Source organism: Oryctolagus cuniculus, chromosome 6 (assembly GCF_051225735.1).
Source record: "Oryctolagus cuniculus isolate XC-2025 breed Fujian yellow rabbit chromosome 6, ASM5122573v1, whole genome shotgun sequence".
Classification (NCBI taxonomy): Eukaryota; Metazoa; Chordata; class Mammalia; order Lagomorpha; family Leporidae; genus Oryctolagus; species Oryctolagus cuniculus.
Window position 1 is genome coordinate 24,028,748 of NC_142872.1, and position 22,871 is coordinate 24,051,618.

At 60.0% G+C, this 22,871-nt stretch overlaps 1 protein-coding gene across 8 annotated transcripts in view; it reads left to right on the plus strand.

The window, feature by feature from the left end:
- The window catches only part of JADE2 (jade family PHD finger 2), a 129,618-nt gene that overhangs the window by 70,219 nt on the left and 36,528 nt on the right, over positions 1-22,871 (plus strand). For 2 of the 8 annotated variants that reach the window (XM_051844221.3, XM_089335868.1), the window contains exon 4: positions 22,434-22,491. In XM_051844221.3, coding sequence (XP_051700181.1) covers positions 22,434-22,491 — 58 coding nt within the window. Of the gene's footprint in view, positions 1-13,307; positions 13,433-13,489; positions 13,586-14,169; positions 14,266-14,528; positions 15,130-15,290; positions 15,402-15,761; positions 15,894-22,433; positions 22,492-22,871 lie in introns of those variants that run through there. The other 6 variants (XM_051844228.3, XM_051844227.3, XM_051844226.3 and 3 more) reach the window with 6 other exon arrangements.

Consider the following 22,871-nt stretch of genomic DNA (forward strand, 5'->3'; position numbering starts at 1 on the left):
CCTTCTGTCCTACAAGCAGCAGGTTCAAAGCCAGCCTTAGCCAAAGCCCTGGACCGTCCTGATCCTCTCAGGACCTGAGGACCTGCGAGGGGCCAGCCATACACTGATGCCTTGGGGTGCAGAGGGGGGCCTGGGAGCTGGGCACAGGGTCTAAGGCAAACCCCAGCCCCTCATGGGGAGCTGACCCTCCCTGTAGGCATTCGGCCTCCATTATCTGCACAGCAGTGCAGCCCTGAGACACCTGAAGCAGTGCCTCGTCAGACAGGACCGGCTCACCCTCCGAAGTGAGGCTTTCGGAGACCCTTGGGGGTCTTGTGGTGAGCGCACCTCCCCTGCCACGCTCCTGCCTGGGGTAGGGGCCTCTGTCCAGAGTCCAGGCGGTGAAGTGGAGGCCAAGTGTGGCAGGTGCCGTTGGCCAGGTCTGGACCCTGCCCCCGGCCCCTCCCACTGAGAGATGAGACAGAATGGGACTGGCTGGTGGAGGACTCCCAGGGACTGTGCCCGTCTTCCCATCTAGGAGGGACATCTGGGCCTCTCCCGCCAGTGCCAGGCTGGGTGTGGGGCCCCAAGGCCCCAGCACTTGCCTGGTCCAAAGGACACTAACAGCTAGCACCTGGGAGTGCGTGAGGGCGGAACTCCAGCCGGGAGGGCAGGGCAAGGGCAGGTGGGAGGGAGAGGGAGGAGGCTGAGCCTAGGGCCGGGCCTGGGGCCCAAAGGCCTCTCTGCCTGGGCAGAACTGGGCTAGCAGAGCTGCCTCAGCGGCCCCTCACCAGGGACAGAGCTCTGCGGAGTGGCCCCATCCTCTCCAGCCTCCCCCGCTCTCCTGGGGGCCAGGTGTCCTACAGGACCTGAGCAAGATGCCACTGGGCTGCCAGGCTGCCAGCAAGCCCCAGCCCTGCTCTCTCCTGCAGCCGATTGCTAATGCGGGGATTTCTGGCAGGGGAGTCAGGAAGACCTTTGGTCAGGGAGTCCTTTATGGGTTCCTCAAGTGGGCTAGGTGGGCCCAGCTCCTCTGCAGCCCTGGCCACTGGTGGAGCTCACTGGGCTCCAAGCAGTGGGCAGGGGCTCCTGAGTGATGCAGGGGGAGACTGAAGCAACAAAACCATCCAGGAGTCAGGCCACACAGGCGGCATGTCCTGGCACAGGTGCATCCCAGGTCAGTAAGAAGCCCGGGCTGGGCTGGGGCAGAGGGGATTTGGAACTGGCTGGGGGGCTAGACTCCAGGTTTCTGGCTCCCTGAGCCTGGGCTTAGCAGAGGGTGGGGAGGAGGCTGAAGAGGCCAGGGAAGAAGATGCCCATGGGGGCACTGTGTCGTGGACTAACTGAACCCTGACTCTGGCAGTCTCAAAATGAGAGGAAGGTGTGGGCACTTCCAGGGCAGCAGCAGGGGGAGCTTCCTGAAGAGGCGGCTTGCCAGCTGGGAAGGGAAGGCTGCCCAGACCTGGGGCTGTGTGAGCCAGGGTCCGGAGGTGGGAGCACGGCAGGCAGGTGTGAGGGCCAGGGACTCACCCAGCGGCAGAGATGTGCACAAAACTCGTGCTGGGGAGGAAGGAGGCCGACAGTGGGGGACTTTGGCCCTGGCTCCGTGCCCTTCCAAACCGTGGCCTGCAGTCGGCGTGAATGGAGCCCACCCCCTGCACACACAGAGAGAGGCTGAAGTCCTAACCCCCTACCTGGAAACAGGAATGTGGTAGATCTAACCAAGCTCAGGTGAGGTCCTTGCAGTAGATCGAAGCCGACATGACGCAGTGTCATGCAAAGAGGGCCGTTTGCAGTGGGCACGGATACACAGGGAGGGAGCCAGCTGCGTGAGGGCACACATGTGCTGAGGGAGGTGGAGGCAGACAGGGGGCTGTGCTGCCATAGCACAGCATGCCTGGGACTTCCAGAAGCTGGAGGGAGCGTGGCCTGGACGTGCAGCCCCCGAGCGTGGAGAATAAAATGGCACTGTTATAATCCATCCAGTTCCTGCTACCTCCTCACAGCAGCCCTGGGAAACCAACCCACCTCAGCAGTCCTGCAGTCCAGGATGACCTGGCCCGGGCCTCTAGTGGGGCCTCGAGTGCCATCAGCACCCTGTGCTCCCCAACTCTGAGCGTTTGTCAGCAGATCTGTCCGCTTCGCTGGCCAGGCTTTCCCCTGGCTAGTGGGCAGGTGTGTTCAGAGTAGGCAGCTCTGGGCCAGGTACACTGTGGCTGTTCCTTGAATGCGAGGTGAAGGCAGGATGGTCGAGGGGCGGTGAGCCCCAGGGACACCGCCGTGTGCCGTCTGCTCCTCTGAAGCCTGGCCTGGCTTCGGCTGGGGCATCTGGGCCTCAGCTAGGTTTCAGCTGGGTGCGCCCAGCTCCTCTGCTCTCCAGTTCCTTCCTGGCCTGGTGCGAATCTGGTGAACTTGGGGAAATTCCTGACCTTCCTTCTCAATGGGGCCATTGGCCCTTGGAGTTAGCCACAACATAACCGCGCAGGTCTGTCCAACAAGGGGGCTGTGTCTGTGGCCCGATGACTCATGCACACTGCTCTATCCTGCAACCTTGGGCGGGACCTGGGGCTGGGGACAGTGCCAGCCAGCACAGGCTAGGAACTTGGCTGTGTTGTTGCCCCAGTGCAGTCCCTAGGAACAGCATGTACCCCAGGCTTTAGGACAAAAGTCTGGAAGCAGAGTGGCAGCTCTCATCTGAACTGAGTGATGAAAAGGGACAGAGGAAACAGCAAGTTCGCAGAGCCGGAGGTAGCAACGAGGTTGACAGTCGAGGATGGAGAAGAACACAGAGAAGGCTGGGGCACAGAGGAAGAAAGGCCAGCGATCGCCTTGTGGTTAGACTGGGCCTCCCTGGGTGAGCCAGGCGACTGTCCCCACCGCAAGGTCCCCAACTCAGTCACCCCTGCCAGCTGAGGTCAGAGAGTCACAGGTGCCAGGAGTACGCAAGGGTATTTCTGCATGTAGTCATTATTCTATCATAGTTTCTTTCTCCTCTTCTTGGGTTCTTGACTTTTTGTAAAGTTTTTCGTATTTATTTGAAAGGCAGAGTGACAGAGGGAGGGAGAGACAGAGAGAAACATAGAAGTCTTTCATCCACTGGTTTACTCCCCGAATGCCCACCACAGCCAGGGCCAGGCCAGGCCAAAGCAGGAGCCAGGAACTCCATCTGGGGCTCCTATGTGGGTGGCAGAGACCCAAGCACTTGAGCCATCTTCTGTTGTGTTTCCAGCGCGTTAGCAGAAAGCTGGGTTTGAAGGCGAGTAGCTGCGACTGGAACCAGGCGCTCCGGTGTGGCATGTGAGCATCCCAAGTGGGGGCTTAGCCCTCTGGCTGCCAAGCCTGCTCTTCCTGTCTGTTTCCCTTGCTGTGTTTCTACGGTATTGTTACCTGTCTACTTAGCTGTGTGCATCCAATCGTGGATCTATGAGCCTGTCACCTGGCCACAGTTTGTATCTTCCCGCCCCTCTATCAAGTATCAGCAAGCTATTTGCCAATCTACCATTCCTTGATAGATTTTGCTCTCCCAGTTGCATAACTGCCTCACTCCCCCTGCCTCAACCATCTATCTAATAAGCTGACTTTTCAACTCAAGCTGTCATTTAGTTGTCCTCTGTCAACAATGGATGAGCAGTCATTAGCTCCATATTTGCACTTGTGTCCCAAATGTGGACTTTCTCTCTTGATGTCCATAAACAGATGCAATCAGTATTTCCTGAATGCCTGTCTCATGTGTGGGTGAAACGAGGGGCTACTGACACCCCCAGTGGCTGCAGGGGTCCTTTCTATCCCATCATCATCACCATCAATGCCATCACCCCTATTCCACGCCCAGTCCAGTTTTGTCATCCATATGAACTTTCAGCCAAATCCAGGTTGCTCTGGTCTGCGTTTTGCTCAGGGCCATCCTGCATATGCATAACTAATGCAGGCTCGTTTTAACTCAATGTTGATCTTAGATAAATTGTGGGTAGACAGGCACGTCTGCTGGGCCAGCACCTTGTGCATCAAATAGAAAATCCTAAAGTTAAGCGGAAATTATTTTTAGCTTGTCTGGGCAAATAGCACAGAAGACAGGGACTCCAGAGGTGTTGCCTCGGTGGGTGTGTGAGCATGCACCACACATGGGCACACCTGCATGTGTGCACCCTCTCTTCCTTCTGCCACTCAACAGAGGGCCACTGGAGTGCTGACTCATGCCCTACCTCTTCTGGTTTCCAGCCTGGCGCCCTCACCTCTTTGGCCTGTGTGCCAAGGAAGGGGCCTCCCAGCCCGGCCAGCCAGAGGATGAGACACCAGGGAGCTGCTGACCTTTCCCTGAGCTCTGTGGGCAGCCGGGGATCGGGGAGGTAAAGGGCTCTGAATCCCTGGGGCAGACACTCTCCAGGGCAGCCCCTCACAGCCCAGCGCAGTACCCTCGGCCCCCCGGGCAGCTGCCTCTCCCAGCTAACCTGGGTGCAGGACAATGTGGGGCCTCCTTTTTCTTTGGGGGGCTCCAAGAGGAGCTACATGAGGCAGATAATCAGCCAGGAGCTGGCATCACGGGGGATCAGCACCACAAAAATTCCTTGTGTCTACTCCGTTGCTGCCCAGGCATCCAGTGCCAGTCCACATCCAGGCTGGCGACCTGGCACATTTGGAGGCAGCTCACCATCTGTCAGAGCTGCTGGTCCTGCAGGTGCACCCTGGCCCCACCACTGCCTCCCTCCACAGCCCTGAGGGAGGCGAGCTTCCTCAGTGGTGCCCAAAGGAGCTCCCTGGGCAGCCGCCTTGCACCCTGGAGCACTTCCCAGCTGCAGGAGGCTGGTCAAGGCCAGGACTCCATTCAGGAAGCCTTGACTGGAGCGAGGCATCTCAGGGCCAGCCGCTCATGCTGCTTCTGCCCACACGCTGAGCCTCGATCATGTCCAAAGCCAGTGTCTGTCCCTCTACCACCCTGTGGTCTCCTCTGGGCAGGGACCTCAGCTAAGTCATTTCTGTAGCCTGAAGCCAGCCCAGTGTCAGGCCCACAACTGCCAGGGGAAGTGTGTGTAGCCAGAACCGCACGGAGCACAGCTCACCCCGGCACCCTAATCCCTGGCCTCCCGCAGTGTCCATCCACTGCCCTGGTGACCAGCCAGAGGCCCCAGTCTGTGGGCTCCCCACCTTTCCTGCCTGAGCAGCCAGGCTGGCCAGGCCCTGTCCTGCGCCATGTTGGATGAAATGAGACTGCACCTGCTGCAGCAGGGACCTGGGGCCCAGGCCACTCAGACCCAGCCCTGCCCTCCCTGAAGGAGCTCAGCCAGCATGAGAGGGTTCCAGCATGCCCTAGCATGGGAGGCTGGGCCAGCTGGAGCAGCCCACAGAGCCCCCACTGAGGGGCCCAGCGAGGGCCAAGCCGGCCAGCCCCGGGGGAAGCAGAGCGGGGAGCGCTCATGGAGGAGCTTGTGGCCCTACCCTAAGGGGGCTGCTGTCCTGGAAGGAGTCCAAGGGGGGCCCAGTGCAGAGGCCGCCTCCCTCCTCCAGTGGCATGGTGCCCCAACGCGGGCAGCAGTCCTGGGCTGGGGGCCTGCCTCTCCTGACCTTATTTATTTATTTATTTATTTTGCTGTAAACTTGCATGTACGTGTGTGTCCAGATGAGAGTATAGCCTGGTGTTGTGTAGGTATTCGTTTGCACTGTGAGCAGAGTCAGACTGCAGACCGTCCTGACAGGCGCTGGTCCTGTCAGCCACACAAACCTTGCGATACGGCCGCTGTTGCCACCTTGGTTCTTTCCCGCCGTGCTTCGCTTCATCAGGCCTCCAGCCGTGGATGTTCGCGCTCCTCTTAGTTTCCCAAGGTCACAAACAACCCTGTCATGACTGCTCGCTCTCTCTCTCTCTCTCTCTGTCTCTCAAGATCTGTTTATTTATTTGAAAGCCAGAGTTACACACAGAGAGAAGGAGAGGCAGAGAGACAGAAAGGTCTTCCATCTGCTGGTTCACTCTCCAATTGGCCGCAATGGCTGGAGCTGCACTGATCCAAAGCCAGGAGGCAGGAGCTTCTTCCGGGTTTCCCATGCAAGTTCAGAGGCCCAAGGACTTGGGCCTTTCTCCACTGCTTTCCCAGGCCACAGCAGAGAGCTGGATCAGAAGTAGAGCATCTGGGACTTGAGCCTACGCCCATATGGGATGCTGGCACTGCAGGCAGTGGCATTACCCGCTGCGCCACAGTGCCAGCCCCCTGTTTTTTTTTTTTTTTTTTTTTTGACAGGCAGAGTGGACAGTGAGAGACAGAGACAGAGAGAAAGGTCTTCCTTTGCCGTTGGTTCACCCTCCAATGGCCGCCGCGGCCGGCGCGCTGCGGCCGGCGCACCGCGCTGATCCGATGGCAGGAGCCAGGAGCCAGGTGCTTCTCCTGGTCTCCCATGGGGTGCAGGGCCCAAGCACCTGGGCCATCCTCCACTGCACTCCCTGGCCACAGCAGAGGGCTGGCCTGGAAGAGGGGCAACCGGGACAGAATCCGGCGCCCCTACCGGGACTAGAACCCGGTGTGCCGGCGCCGCTAGGCGGAGGATTAGCCTAGTGAGCCGCGGCGCCGGCCTTTTTTTTTTTTTTTTTTTTTAAGATTTATTTTAATTATTCAAAAGGCAGAGTTAGCGGAAAGGGAGATCTTTCATCTGCCGGTTCATTCACAAATGGCCACAATAATCAGGGTTGGGTCAGGCTGAAGCCAGGAGCCTGGAACTCCATCTGGGTCTCCCACATGGTTGGCAGGGGCCCAAGCACTCCGGCAGTCTTCCACTGCTTTTCCAGGTGCATTAGCAGGAGCTGAGTAGGAAGCAGAGCAGCTGGTGTCATCGGTGGCAACTTAACCTGCTACGCCAGGATGCCAGCCCCCATTACTGTTCTTGAACAGGCTTTGTCTGGCCAGCATTGTGGCAAAGCAGATAAAGCCACTGCGGGCATCCCATATGGGTGCTGATTTGAGAACCAGCTGCTCTACTGCTGATCCAGCTCCCTGCTATTGCCCCTGGGAAAGCAGCAGCAGATGACCCAAGTGCTGCCCCTACACTGAGGTAGAGAACCTGGACGAAGCTCCTAGTTTCTGGCTTCAGCCTGGCCCAGCCCTGGCTGTTGCAGCCATCTAGGGAGTGAACCAACAGATGGAGGACCTGTGTGTGTGTGTGTGTGTGTGTGTGTGTAACTCTGCCTTTTAAATAAATAAAATAAATATTAAAAACAAACAAACAAAAACCACCGGCTTCGTACACACTTCAGGGGGTCTCCTTGGGGGAGGCTCCTGAAAGCAGAAATGCACGCTCTCATCTGCTTCCAACCTGGGGCAACTCGGGGGTCCCTCCTTTGCCCCAAGCAGCTCCCTAATACACTTTGGCAAATGGACATCAGCTCCCTCCTCAGCAGGAGCCCACAGAGGTTGGCATCCTGCCCTGCCCCGTGGGCCGCTTGGCTGCCTGAGGACCAGGCAGACACCCATGTCTCCCCCGCCTGTGTGGTCCGAGTCACCCTGTGTATGCAGGACCATCTCCAGGCCTTCCCCAGGACACTCTATTGACCGTGTGGACCCCAAGGTCCTGCAGCGGCTCGTTTTGCCTTGACCATTGTGCATATTCTTAAGGACCTGTCTTGCTGCAGGAACCTAAATCCCACAAACACAGGCTCTGGGCCAGAAACGCCCCGTCCCAGCATTGGGCCTTGTCTGTGTAGGTGTTCATGCCGGTTCACCTGTGCCGTGGCTGTAGGCTTTTTGGTGAATACGTGGCATGACTGTCACATGGACGAGCTGGGCTTTGATTCGTCAGAAGCCTGGGAAAGGTGACGGGCTTTGCTTCCAGTGCTCTGGAGAGCTAGCGCCTTTGGTTCTCGGTGGGTCTTGGGTTGGGCCAGGGGCCGCGACTCAGACCAGCTTGTTTCACCCTTGAACTGCAGGTGGGCTGGAGTCACTGGCTGCTGCCAGCTTCTAGGAGGCACCTGGACGCCCCAGGGAGCTTAACTGCCTTCCGCCATCTGCGACCACGGGGCAGGGTCTGAGAGATTGAGAGGGGACAGGTGGCCCGGCTGGCACACGCTCCACACGTCTCCTGGGACTGGTCAGAACTGACTCTGAACGGGCTGGCTAGGGCTCTGGAGGGGTGCCTCGCCCAAGCGTGCATGTCCACCTCTGCCAGTGCCAGATCTGGATCCTGCCAAGGCAGTCCTCAGCCACCGGCACAGCCCTGGGCAGCTGCAATTTCTGCCTGGGACCAGCAGGCTCCTGAATTATGTGCCTTGCAGCGCTTGCCATGGAGTGGGCACTCGGGAAATATGGATGGAGTGACCACCGGGATGCGTGCTCGTCCCACTCATGGAGGCTGCCTCATGCCACTGACTGCAGGTGCAAGGGTGAAGGCTGGATCCCAGGAACACAGGAGACGAAGAGGGGAAGTGTGGGCAAACCTTACCTGCGTCGGTGACGTCAGCAATCTTCCCAGGATTCTTCAGGAAGCCTACAGCTAGGGGAGGCACCCTGACCCAATTTTCCTAATCTCTAATGCCAGCCACTTGCAGTGTGATCTCTGGAGCAGCAGCAGCCTCCGGCAGCTTGTTGGAAATGCAGGCTCTCAGGCCCCGCCCCAGACTTACTGAAACAGCCTCTGCACTTGAACTGGATCCCAGGTGATTTGAGTGCATGTTATCATTGGAAAGCCATTGTGCTAAGCAGTGGACTGGAACCCAGATGAGGACTTCTCTCTGGGCACAGAGGCAGGCTGCTAGGGAAGTAGCTAACCATATCTGGGCTTCTGTCTACCTGGATGACTCAGGCAGATAGTTGCATCAGATATTCTGTATCTGCAACCACTGAATACTGCTTGGCACCTAGCAGGGACTCAATAAATATTCCGTGCATGAACATGAACAAAGCTCAGGCTAGTTTCTCAATTTAGGGTGCCTAAGGTAGGCTGGACTCCCGCCTCCAGAGATAAATTGCCAGTTAGTTGGCTCCCAGTGAGAACAGCATTGACTAATGAGCCATTCCTGCATGCCTGGCCAGTTCTTGGAACCACGTGGCCATGCTCTCAAGAGTTTTACCAAGTGTGGTTCATGGTCAAGAGCATCAGGAATGACCAGGTGCTTCTTCAAAGTGCCACACCTCGGGCCCTGCCCCAGAACTGTCTGTTGGGAACCTTTGAGGAGAAAGCCCAGAAACCTGCTTTGATAACAAGCTTCCCAGGCACCCTCAAGTTGGGAAACGATTGCATTCCTAGTGCACACAAGAGGAGACGGGCGCAAAGTCACAGCGCTGGCGAATGGTGGAGACAGGACTCCACCCCAAGCCTGCCTGGCTCTAGAGTCCAAACTTCTCACCATACGGTCTATCGCCCTGGAAAAACTGACGTCCAGGCTGACTGTGCGTGTTCAGCCGGGTGTATTGCTTTGTGTGTGAGTTGTCAACAGGTTGCTGGTCTCAGGACTCTTGGAAGTCCGTCTGTGTGTTTCATTTCTCAGTGTCTGCAGCATGTGTTCCCTTGCCTAGCACACAGAAGAGCCCAGAAGTTGTCTGAACTGAAGTTTCACACCTGCTGTCTGCAGGTGGCATCTGGGGACAGGCTTTAACAGCTCTGAACCTGGCCAGCCGCTCTTGCACCCCCGCCCATCAAGCTTCGCCTTGCTTCACTTTTGTCAAGGTCACCAGTGCCCTCTCTGTTGCTGAACCCAGTGATCAGTCTCAGTCTTGAGCTCATCCGACCCGCAGCAGCCCCCCACCTCCACACACTCCCTTCCCTTGCCTTCAGGACGTTCCTGTCTCTGCGTGCTTCTTGTAAACAACACCTTGAATGGTTTCTCTCCCCTCTGCAGACCTCTCCCAGTGCTCACCAGGGCCATCCTTAAGCCCATTCTCTTCCTGCACTCGCTTCTCTGATGAGCCCAGATAGCCCCAGAGCATTAAAGACTACCCTCCTCCTGGCCACTCTGAGCAGGAGCTGCCGTGGGTGCCGGCCCGTGGGGGGCTCATCTGCACCTCGAGTTTAATGTGTCTGGTGCTGGGCTCCTCATTTCCCCCCAAACCTCCCCATCCCAGTTAATGGCAACTCCATTTTCTCACTGGCTAGGGTCACACCTGTAGTCATCCTCCACATCCTACTTCCTCCCACACTCCAGCAAAGTCCGTCAGAGCCACCCACCCAATAGACACAAATCTGAGATACAGAACTTCTCGGCATTTGTGTGGCAACCACTGTGGTTCAAGGTCATATCACCTCTCACCTGATTTATTATCATGATGGTCTTGTGGCTTGCCCCCTTTGGTCTGTTCCCCAGATGACAGCCAAGTGACCTGTACAACCCAGTGTCACATGATGTCACTCTTCTGCTCCAAAGCCTGCCTATCACTCCAGCAAAATCCCTCCCGACGCCCTACCAGGCCCCATACACACATCCCTCCTGGTACACATTCCTGCCTCGGGGCCGTCCACTTACTGGCTTCTGTACAGACCGTGGTTCTTCAGCTTTCCTGTATGCCAAGGACAGCTTTGGGCAGTCTGGGGATACTCCTGAGTATGACACCTTCCAATCCACAATATAAATTCTGTAAGGTATGGGAAAACCCAAGTAGATCCAAATACAACTCTCAAAATATCCAAAAAATGAGAAGTACCCTAATATATGCACTGTATTAATTCACTAAGCTACAAGCACCAGCAGCATAATTGTGAGGCAGCGATAATCTCATGATAGTTTAAGATATTTGCGAAAGCTATGAAGTGTTATGAAAATATCTTTGATTTCTACTAGCAATGATGTCACGGGTGATGGTGGCATCATGGATTTGTTGTCTGGATTCTTAATGAAAGAACATGTTGCATTTTTTTTTTTTTTTTTTTTGACAGGCAGAGTGGACAGTGAGAGAGAGAGACAGAGAGAAAGGTCTTCCTTTGCCGTTGTTCACCCTCCAATGGCTGCCGCGGCCGGCGCGCTGCGGCCGGCGCACCGCGCTATTCCGATGGCAGGAGCCAGGAGCCAGGTGCTTTTTCCTGGTCTCCCATGGGGTGCAGGGCCCAAGCACCTGGGCCATCCTCCACTGCACTCCCTGGCCACAGCAGAGAGCTGGCCTGGAAGAGGGGCAACCGGGACAGAATCCGGCGCCCCAACCGGGACTAGAACCCGGTGTGCCGGCGCCGCTAGGCAGAGGATTAGCCTAGTGAGCCGCGGCGCCGGCCCAACATGTTGCATTTTAATGAGTGAGAAAAAAATGTGTGGTTTCTTCCTCATCCACCATCAGGACCCCCTGAATTCTCCCTGCAGACCTGCGGAGGGAGGTGTCTGAACTTCAGGCTGCGAAGCCCTGGCTTAGCGGGCTCGCCCTCGCAAACAGCTGGGAGAAGTTTGCGGAAAGCGGCATTTAAAAGTGTTTATGTTGACACCAGAGTTTTTGGAATCCACGCCTGGTTTTTTCACCATGCACGCTTTCCCTATGCTTTCGGAAGGCCCTTTGTATCCTCCCGAGCACAGCTCACCCCTCACTTCTTACTCCTGGCGTAGGTCACAGCCCCACACTGCTGACTGCCTGTAGTTTTCCCCATAGCAGTCAAGCCCCCCAAACATCTATTTTGTTTATATGTTCATTTTCTTCCTTTTATAAAAGTCACTATCTCCTTGCACTAGAAGCAGATCCCACGAGGGTAGGCGTTCTCTCTGCTTTGAGTTTTGACCCCAGCACGCCCAGCGAACACTTGTTGAAGAAAGTTAAGTGATTACTTCTCCAAGCACTCTGTGTTTCTTCAGGATCTTTTCCTGTGAAAAGTTAATGAGTGATTCGTGAGACTTCTAATGAAGATTAAGGAGTTATAATTAGCTCTGTCGCTATCATTCGGTTAGCACGCTCAAGGTTAACCTGAACCTGCAGCAAGAGCTGTGGAAAGGCCAGGACTTGGAGGGGCTTTCAGACCTGGACAACAGGTGTTTCCCAGGGTGCTTTAGGGGGCCTGGGTCTCCCTCCAGGTCAGGGAACCAGCCCAGAGCAAAGCGACAGCAAGCAGGTCCTCCAGCTCCAGTCCAACCAGTAACACTTGTGATGTGTGGCAGGGTGGTGACTTGGAAACCACACAGGTCCCCGAGCAGCTGACCCCGGGGCCCAGCCCTGCCCGCACTTACTGGCCATGTGACTGTAGGCGTAAGCTTCTGGGTCTTTCTGAAAGGTAAGATGAGGACGAAACTGTTATGTATGTTTTTATTTATTTGTAAGGTAGAGGGCAAGTGCGTTCTTCCATCCTGTGGTTCCTCCCCATGTGCCAGCAACGTTTGGGGCTGGGCCAGGCCAAAGCCAGGAGCCAGCAATCATGCCTTCCTCATCTATTTCTCCAGCCCACTTCATAACTCTTTGCCAAGGCATTTTCCCATTCGTTTATGGGCTCCTGACTTCTGCGTGGAAACACTGAGGTCTGCCCTCTAGACGTATGGCTGAGACGGGACCTTGACCACCAGGTCTGCTGTCCACTAGGTTTCAGAGAGCACTCTCACCCCTCAAAACAAAACCAAAGCCGCAGGCACCAGGCAGCGCTGGGACTCACCTTGGGCCCTGAGCCGGGCTCGGCTTTACGTACGCAGCCCAGATCTGGACGTCCTTACATCCATGTGTGTGCTATTTACATACGTGTGTATGTGCATATAAGACCTCGGGAACCCTCCAAGTCACCCCATTCCACCCAAGAGCAAAAAGACACCCAGTTATCCCCAGCACACAGGTTCTGAACTGCAAAGCCAGGATCAGAACCCAGGTGTTTTACCACTGGGCTACCTCTGGCAGCCTGCGCCACCTGTTCCCTGGCCTGGGAGGATCCTACCAACCCCCCTGGAGAGTCAGAGCCACGTCTGGGTGGGAGGTGATACCCAGCCCCGCCTGGACTGGCTGAGGAAGGGAACTGTTGTAGTGACTCCCTCTGAGCTCAGATTTCTTTCTTGTTGCAAAAACTGCTTATTTCAGCATCCATCATCTCCCTCTTTGTGGTGTAGACAATCCGCCCTGTCAGAGGATTTGCGCTGCTATTACGAGTTTGTTTATTATTAGATTTATTTCTCCTATAAGCAAATGTGTTCACAACATTCCATCGGGGAATCTTCTTAATTGTCACATAAATGTCATCCTATGTAAATTGAATATTTATCTTTCCGCGGAAGGGGGTGGGGGTAGGAAGGAAGAATAAACAACCCCGAGTCTTGGAGAGGGAGGCCCGGGCACACCTCACCCACGTGCCCCCAAAGCAGGAGGGGAGCTGCGAGCATCACCGGCTCACCTGCGAGGGGCAGCCAAGAGCGAGGCGGGGAAAGTTGGCCGAGACGCCTTGGCCATGTTGGGCCCGGCCCCCCGGGTCCCCGCACCGACCTCCGCCCGGAGGCCAGAGCGCCCCCTCCCCAGCGGCGCGCATCCCCAGGAGCCTCAAGCTTGCCCCCTCCCCTCCCCACGCGGGAGGCCGGCCCTGCCCCTTCCTCGAGAGAAAGGTGAGCGCGGCGGGCGCAGCGGGCAGGGTGGGTGTGGCCCGCGACTCCGGGAACGCACCCAAGGCCCGGCCACCGCCGGCGAGCCGCCTGGCGAGCCCAGGCTCCTCTTCCAGAAACTGCGAGGATCCGAGCGCACTGTTTGTGCACCACAAGGTCAAGTCGGGAAGTGGAGCCGGAGGAGGAGGGGCGCGGCGGCGCAGGGTGGGGAGAGGGGCGCCCCGCCGCCTCGCCAAGTGCCAGCCCCTGGAAGTTGCCCCTCGGTTTTTAACCCCTTCGGTGGAGCGGGAGGCACAAGCAGGGGGGGCTGCTCCGGGGCAAACTCCTGCCGGGGGCCGGGACGCGCACCCACCCACCCACCACCGCGTTCCCCGCCCCCCGGAAATGCGGGGCAGCGCCGGGCGCCAGGAGGCACCCGAGAGGGGGGAGGGGGCGCCGAGCCCGCGAGGGACCCTTACTGCGGACCGCCCCCGTCCCCCGGAGGTCGCCCACGAGCTCCAGTGTCCCCCGCCCGGGACGTTAGTTTCCATTTGGCGTGGGTGCGGGCGAGGGGGGGGAGGGCCGCGCCCCCTCCCCCAGAGTCGTGCGCGCCCCTCCCCTCCGCTCCAGCCAGCACTTTCTGCTCACTTCTGGCGCTGCGAAACGCCACGCGATTTATGCGATTCGCGTTTTAAAACCGGCGATTCAGAGACAGGGCCGCGGGCGAGGGTCTCCCGGCGCCGGAGCCCCGGGGGGCGGGGTGCTGTGCGAGTCTCGTTCCGTCCGCGAGTGTCGCCTCCAGGCTGTTATTTGCAAAGAAACGTCTTTTTGACGCAGGGAGAAATGGCAAATTTTAAGTACGTCATTAATATGGCGCCAAAAGATTTTTTTAAGTATAAGCTTTTTTTTTTTTTTTTAGGGTTGCGGGGGGCGCCGCCCGGGTCTCGGGCGCGAAGGGGGCGGGGTGTGAGCAGAAAGTGTGAGCGAGAGCGTGGAGGGGCGGGGAACGCGTGTGAGTGTGCGGGGTGTGAGCGGACCTGACGGGACTTGCACGGGCGCAGCCGCCGAACGGGCCCGGCCCCGGGGACAGGGCGGGCTGGGGGCGCCCCGGAGTCCGCGGGGAGCCGGGGCCCGGCGCGCGGGCGGCCAGGGCGCGCGCCCCCAGGGCCCGCAGCGCTACCTGGACCCGCCGCGGAGCCCAGCAACTGGGCGGGGGGCGGGGGGCGGCGGCGGGGGTGTTGGGAGCGGAGATCCGAGCGCAGAAGAAAAAAGTGGCTACTCCCCCTCTCTCGCTCCTCCTGCCCGCCCCCACCCCACCCCCACCCCAACACATTTTTTTTTTCTAAAGAGATCACAAGGAAGTCTTGGTTTAAAAAGAAACAGAAACATACACAGGGGGTTGGTGAATGGTGCCGACCGCGGCCATCGCAGTTGGAGGGTATTTTTGGGGGGGCCGAGTAGCGTCCATGGAGTTACTTTGCACTCACTCCTAGCGGTGCCGGCTCGGGTCCGGCGGGCTGCCCGTCCCCGGCAGGGCCGAGGGGCCGGGGACGCCGCGGGCCCGGCCGCCTCCCTCGCCGCGACCCCGGATGGATGCGCGCCCCCCGCCCTCCCGCGCCGGCCCCGGGAGCTCCTGGTTTCGGGAGCATCGTTCCCGCACCGGTCCCCGCTGCGGCGCGTAGCCGAGGGCAGCGCCCCTCGGGAGGGCACCGCGCAGCAAGGTAAGCAGCAGCCCCCGGCGGATGGGCCCTGCGCATCTCCACGGCGTTATTTTGTGTTTTTGCAACAGATCTGCCAGCGCTCCTCGCTCGCTCTTGCTCGCTCGCTCCCTCTCTCTCCTGCTGGCTGCCTGTTCTAGGAAGCCAGCGCGCGCGCGGGGGGGGGGGGGATGCACAGCACAGGGGAGAGAGATTGCGCATGTTGGTCAGTCGTGTTTTAAGAGTACAGTGCGGGGAGGCTGGCGGGGGCGCATGCAGCAACAACTTTTGGAAGGGTGAGCCTGGCGACCTCCTTTATTAATGACTGCGGCAAAGCGCCCCCGGGCCGGCGAGGGGGCGCGGGCGGGCGGGGGCGCGCCGGGGCCGCAACTTGCCCCGCGGGCTCCGGCCGGGCGGAGGGGCTGCGGCGCGAGCAGGGCGCGGGGAGGCGGGGGGAGAGGTCGCGCGGCCGCGGGCGGGGGCGCGCAGGACCCGGAGCCAGCTGCCCTCCTGTCGCCCCGAGTTTCATTTTGTTGATACGCAGCACGTCCGGGCGCCGAACCGGGCTGAGCCGGTGCACATGACCCCGCGCTGGGCTCACGTGCAGCCGGTCGGGTCCCAGACACCTTCCGGGGGCCGCCGCCTCCGCCCTGTCGCCCCCTCTCCGGGCTGGGTGCGCGCGGGCGCTGCACGCGGGGGCAGCATGCTCGGCTCCTGGGCTCGGAGGCTCCGCACAAATTAGACACAGTTTTTTTTTTTTTTGGAGGGGCGGGGGCCGCCCTTGCCAGGTGAGTGGGGAGGACGCGCAGCCCCCGCCGCCCGGGGCGCGGGCTGGGGTCGGGGGCATCCCCCGCTGCGGGGCCGCGCGGGAGTCCGGCGGGGGTGAGGCGCTGGGCGAGTGGAAATGTACCGGCGGCGGCCGGAGCGGCGGGTGCGCGCCCGCGGGGCGACGGCAGGGGGCGTGGCCCTTGTTTACCTTCTCCCAACTCTGCCGGTTCGCGTCCCGCCCCGGGAACGGCTCCGCAGACCCCGGCCCGCCGCCTCCGCCCCTGCGCCCTGGGGGTGGGGGTGCAGGGAAGACGCGGGCGAGTGTGGGCCCTTGCCCGGGACGCGCACACCTGACGCCCCGGGGAGTGACACGATAGCCCCCGCCCCCACCAAGCGCTGCTGCAGTCCCTCGGCCCGGATCCCCGGCGCCGCCCCGCCCCCGGCAGTGGCATCTTCCCGGCCTCACCTCCTTCCTCCCGCTCCCTCCCTGCTTCCCACCCACTCGCCTGCGCCTGCGGAGCGGCTCCCGCCCGCCGCTTCCCCGCCCGGGTGCAGGCTCGTGGTTCCCCCAGGTCCCTTCCCGCCCATCCTCGGGTCCCGAGACGCCCTCTTCTCCCGACCCGGGGAGGAAGGGGCCGGCTCGGTCGGAGCATAAGGATGCCTGCGAGACGGGCGGCAAGGCTTCCCCCTCCTCGCCTCCAGAGGCCCAGCCCCCCCCAATCCTATTCCCCCTTCCCACCCCCCAGGGGCTCGGCCGTCCGGGCCCCCGCCCCGCCCCGGGCATCCAGCCCACCCACCTCCCGGCCCGAACCGCCTCCTGCTCTTCCTTGGCCTGGGCCGGAGCCCCCCGCAGCCACCTCCGGCTCCTCCTCCCGGCTCCCGCGGTCGGAATCACGCCGGCGCGCCTCCAGCCTGCGGTCCCGCGGCTGGCCTCCAGGGGCGGGCTGGAGGCGCGTCAGGCCGCTGCAGCCGGCCCGGGCACTTTCTCACCAGCGTGGCTGCAGGCCGCGTGCAGGGGGCTGCAGGCGGGGGAGGGACTCCAGGCCCTGTACCCCGAGCCCGGGGCTCCGCTGCGGCCGGACCTCTGGGCCTCTGCAGTTTCCCGGACCTCGCGCCGGCACCTGGCGCCCCGGGCTGAGGGCTGGGCTCATCAGCGCGGTTCCGAGGCACGAAGTTTTTTTTGTCCCGGGGTAGTTTGCAGGGAGATCGTGGAAGGCATTGCTCGGGATCCAGAGCGGGGCCAGAGGAGCCAGGGAGGCACTGGGGCGGCGGCGGGAGGGAAACTGTGTCCTTGCTTTGGTTGGAACCAGGAGGATCCCTGATACGTGCTCCCAGAGAAGCAGCCCGCCAGTATTCCCCCCCTTAACATGAAAACCCAGGCCTGGGCCCCTCCTCCCAGAGTGGCAGTCTGTCCCCCCTTCCCTGGTATGATTCCCAGTAACGGGGAACTGCCAGTCCGCCTGGCCCTGCTTCTTCCTGGGTTCCTAGGGTGCCTCCAGCTTGTCTCCTGTCCCGTGGTCCAGAGGCCGGTTGGCACAGCCAGAGGAGGCAGATCACAACAGAATCCGGGGAAGGGATGAGTAATAAGCCAACCCGGCCAGGGAGGAAGGCTTTCTGTTTGAGAGATGCTGTTTGCCTTTGGGGTCACAGGCAGCAAAAACAGGCTTTGATCCGAAGAGGGCGAATAATTGACCGAGGAAGTTTGCTTGGTGGGGGAGAAGGGGCCGTTTGCTGGATCTGGAGCCCCCTGCACCGTCCCAGGTGCTGTTGGCTAGGGTTTCAGTGGAGAACCTGGTTCCCCTCGCCCCAGGCAGCAGGATGCTCAGTGCTTGCTGGTTTTGAAGCTGCTTGGCTGAGGGTCTCCGAGCGCTTTGGGAGGTGAAGTGTTTGAGGGTGGACTTGTTGGGGCCCGGGATGCAGCCAGTGTTTCCAGCGTGCCTTTCCTTTCCCTCCGCTGCTGGGCCGCAGAGCCAGGAGCTTGGATCCCGGAGACTGGGCCTGCTGCTGCCCAGGGCCCAGGTGCACCTTGGCCTTTGATGCTGAATGCCACGTCCTTGAGCTGTGGGCTGGGACTCTTTGATAACCCTCCTCCCCAGGCCACGGTTTCCATGTCCAGGTTCTTCCCAGCTCTATGGGGACCTCCGGAGGCTCTCTGGAGGGTGGCCAGATCAGAGTTAGGGTGAGGGGATGACCCCTGGCTCCCCCCTGACTTCCAAATTGACTCAGAAGTTTAGCCCACCGAGCCTGGTCCGGGGGTCTGAAGGAGGCCTCGTGGCCCGCTCCCAGACAAGCCATGGAGTCTGGAGTCTGAACATCCCCACCTATACTCCGGAGGTTGCTGGTCTGTGCTGTGTAGCTCTCCAGGGTGGGCAGCCTGGGGTTGAATTCTGGCTGTGTCCTTGCCAGCTGTGGTGATGGCCTTGTGCCTCAGTTTCTTCAGTGCGTTAGAAAAGACAGAGCCCAAAGCCAAGCATGCAGTCAGCCCTTGCTTAGTACTGGCCATCCATGCTGGTTCAATTAGTGACCTGGGGAGGGTCCGACACAGCTTGGAGCTCTCAGCTGAGCTCTCCCGTCTCTGCAGAAGGGCTCAGAAGATCCTGCAGAGGTCTAGGGGACTGGGGGGGGGGGTATGAGCTTTTACACACACACATCCTACCCCACCTCCCCATGGCCAGGTGGGAGGGTGCGGGGAGGGGGGAAGGTGTGAGCAAACAAAGTCCCTTTCATTCTCCCAGGATGCCCTAGCTGTGTCCCCAGCAGATGGGGGGGAGTGGGCAGCGTGTTGGTGGGATTGCAGGTGGGTTTCAGGCGAGGGTCCGGGCGCCCGGCGGCTGGGAGCAGCAGGCTCGCCATTGAGTGTGTACAGAACCGTTCTGTAGCTGCAGTCACTGTCCCTGAGAAGGCATTAAAGTTAATGAGAGAGAGGAGAGCGCGCGCTCTGACCCTGGTTTAAAGCGCTTTAGGAGTGTGCAGCTCTTGTTTTCTGAATGTCTGGCCTTCCCAACACAAGGAGGCTCTGAGGACAGGTTTTCCAGCCGAAATATCATTAAATTGTATTAGCATCTTATTACACGCACGCCCTAGCGGGCTGCCTCAGACAGGCAGAGTTTTTGTTTCTCTTTGAAAGATTGTGTCTGGAATGGTAAATTGCTTGCTTGAGACCCCCCCCTGCCCCCGCCCCCTCCCCACGCTGAAGGTGGAGGACGCACTCCTGCTGTGTGTGGTGGCCTGGGTTGGGGTGTTTTAACTGCCCGGGGAGCGCTGCAGTAGCACATGTGAAAGGCCCACTGTTCCCAGGGTCAGCTGGAAGGGCGTTAATGGAGACCCAGGGTGTTTATTTGAGTTCATTTGCAGAGAGGTCTTTAAAGGGGGCTGGCATTGGGCATTGGCGTTTCAAGTCCAGACCCGAGGCCCCCACTAAGACCGCTGGCTGGTGCTGCCAAGGAAACAGCCGCCACCAAATTGCTGCCCTGTTACTGAGTTGACATTGACCATTAGCCAGGAGCCTAACCAAATAAAGCCTCCTGGAAAATGTGGGAGGTCAGAACGGGGAAGGCAGGCTGCGAAAACAGGACCCGGTCCTGGGCTGGGGCGTTTGCTGCTGCTGCAGCCTGCTCAGGCAGGCTAGCTGGGCTGTGTGGTCCCCCCAGCCCCGACACTGGGGGAGGGGAAGGGGAGCCCCTGTTACTTGCTGGGTGCTGTGGGGGCTTGCTGGGGCTCGGGCAGGGGTCTGAACAGAGGCTCTTGGTGCTGATGGAGTGGACCCTGCCAAGGAGAAGGGCACTCAACAGGTAGCTGCGCACGCACAGCCGTGAGCCTGAATGTCAGTGTGGCAGGTTGCTTTGCAGAGGGCGGCCGTGGAGGGGGCGGGGAGGCACGGCCTGCACACAGGTCTCACAGTCACTGAACCTGACAAGCTAGGCAGGGGCCAGATTGTGTAGGGCTTGTGGTACATCCTTTGATCAGCAGGAAGCCTTTGAAAGATTTACAGTGGGGGCGCGAGGTGATCTGATTGCTGCCTTGTAGAGGTTGCTGGGGCTGCTGGGAGGACCGGAACTGCAGGGGAACAGTGGTTGACCTGGGAGAGGAGCAAGGGGTCCAGGCAAGAGATGCCACTGGCTTGGGCCGGCTCGATGACAGCAGAGCTGGAGACATGGGGGTGTGCTGTGGCAGGAGACCTCTGACCTGGCACGGGTTGGCTGTGGGACAGAGGCCGCTGCCCCACGGAGGGGGGACTCCAGGACACCCACACTCTGTGTGACAGGTGACCTGGGAGGTGCCAGTGATGGGGAAAGGGGACCCTTCCTGCCTAGTGTCTTTTCCAGTTAGGATTCAAAAAATCCTTCTCCCAGAGTAGACCTTGAATTTGGGAGAGCTTGGAGGAGATGAGGGAGGGGCCTACCGGATGCCAAGGTGAGGGTTGAGCACCTCCAGCGGCCCCCTGCAGTCGGAGCCTCAGGTTTCGGCATTGGTGGAGGAACTGGGTGGCAGCGAGAGTCAGGGTGGGGCAGAGGGGTCAGCACCCTCCTGGGCGGACGCTGACACTGGGGGCCCAGTTGAGACAGGGAGACCTTTGGGACAGAATCGGTTCAAAGGAAGAGGCCTTGCTCCCAGAACAGTGGTTCCTGCTGCAGCCTGGTGACTATGCCACGAAGCCACCGAGCCTGCTTCTGTGTGGCCGCCCTGACATGGGCGATGTCTGCGTGTCTCGGGGAAGACAGGTGTGGCCGGGAACAGGCTCAGGGTGGGCTGTGGGCCGGATGCGCCAGGAGACAGCTTCGCGAGTGGGACACGGGTGGCCGGGGAAGCCGCTCTGCGGGCTTTGCGTGGCGTCCAGGCTCGCCACCCCGCTCTGGGAGGAGCCCCGGCTGAGCACTAGCACCTCGCTGGCGCTCCTGCCACAGCTGGTCACGTTGTAGCTGGGCTTGATTGCTCTCATTTACTCTCACCAGCTGACTCTGGCCCACAGATGTGTTTGGTTTGGCCCTCTTGAAGTGTTTTAAAAATTCAGACTTAGTTGCCAACATTTTAAATTCGGGAGATTTATGTGAAAATCCAGATCGCGTGTGCATCCCCTGGGAGGTCTGTGTGTGCCAAGGTCCCTGGGCCAGTGAGGAATAGAGCCTGCGTTTGAACTCAGCACCCCCCCCCCCCCCGATCCACCGTTCCTCTGCTTTTAATTCTCTGGGAGACCCTGTCCCAAAAGTGCCTCCTTGGCTGGAAGTAAAGAGAAACGGGGCTCACGGGCAGGATTGCTGGAGTAAACCGGCGGGTGCATTGACAGCATCGCTCGTTCCCCCGGTGCCGTCCTGCCAGTGTCAGTGCAAACACGTGGGTCAGCTGTGTGACTAGGCTGTTTGCTGCATGCAGGCAGGGAAGGCTGAAAGTCAAGAGCAAGGTTCCCGGAGTCAAATGCAAGCCTTGTCGTCTTGGGCAAAGCACTTGACCTCTGAGCTTTGACCTCCTTATCTGTAAAAGGGAGGCCACCATCATATCAGTGGAATTCCCCTCCCGCCGAGGTGCGTGCTTGGTCCCGGCTAGCCATGTTCCCGCCGTATCCCACTGCTTGCATCACCAGCTGTCCCTGTGTCCCTCACCCTGTAGAGGCCACTTTGCCTGCACTTTTGGAGCGAGGGCAGCGGCCCCAGTGAGCCTTCCTGCCATCCTGATCCTGCCTCTTGGGGTACTGGGGTGGGGAGACACTGCAGTGAGTCAGGTCGGAAGCAGGAGGGGCATCTGGTATGTTCAGAGGTTTGAGTGGTCTGCAGGGCTGTAGGAAGACAGCCCCGCCTCCCCCGAGCTTGCTTGGCAGGAAGAGGGTGGGAAGAGCAGGTGTGAGGTGGGGACGGGGAGCCCGTGTGGCCTGCACGTGGACTGGGCAGCAGGGCTCTCTCCTTACAGACAGGATTCCCTCCGTGTCCTCTGTGGGGCACCCTGCGGGCAGTTTCAGGAGTAACAAGCTCCACCCTGAGCCTCCATCCATTCTCACACTGGGACTTGGTCACCATAGCAGGTTGCCAAAGCCCCCCGCTGTGCCACCCTCTGAGTGGGCAGGAGCTGGCTCAGCACCCAGGACTCCACAGGACTAGAGGAAATAGTGGGGAGAGCAGCTGACCAGGGCGCAGGCCTCAGACCCGGAACCTGCCGCGTCCAGGCCGTGTGTTAGCCACAGACACCCTGGGCCTGCTGGGTCCCCAGGGCTTCCCCACCACTCCCACCACACTTCCACCTGCTGGCTGCCCCGGAGTGCCCTCCGTGCTGGCTTGGGTCTGGTTGTAAAAAGGAGGCCTGTGGCAGCTGGGCAGCTGGGTCTCGGGCACCGTGGTGTTCAGGCCTGCTTGCCCTGGCCTTACCTTCCCTGCTGTCATCTTTGGCCTCCTCGAAGGGCTCCTTGCCCCACCCCGGGGCCCGTGGGTGGGTGGCAGGAGGGTGAAGCTGGCAGAGCAGCAGGCCGAGTGCAGTGGAGTGAGTGTGGGGAGAGAGGTTATGGGCGATTTCTCCGAGCGGTGCAGGGTTCCCCAGGCTGTCCTTGCGTGTAATGGGCCTGCCTTTTGTTGCAGATGGAAGAGAAGAGGCGAAAGTACTCCATCAGCAGCGACAACTCTGACACCACTGACAGTAAGGCCTTTTAGTTCCGGGCTCTGACGGGGGTAGTGTTTGAGTAGCGGTCAGCACCGCAGGTCCAGGGTGGGAGGAGACTGCCCGTGCCGTGTTCACAAAAGCACCCACCAGCTCGGGTCCTGCTGCCCCCCTTACCGTGGCCCCTAGGGCCTTGCTGTACCCCCTTCCCCGCCTCGGTCTTCGCTGTGCTTGGGACGGATAAGCTTCCCGTGGGCCTTTGCTTACGCTGCTGGAACAAGCACTCCTCTCTGCTTGCCCTCCTGCCTGTAGGAAGTCTCTGCCCAATAGGTGCAGCACCTGTCTCTCTTAGTTACCTGATGAGTGCCATTTGCTAACCAGCGGTAAGCTCCCTGCTCACGGGCTCCTGTGTCCCCGGG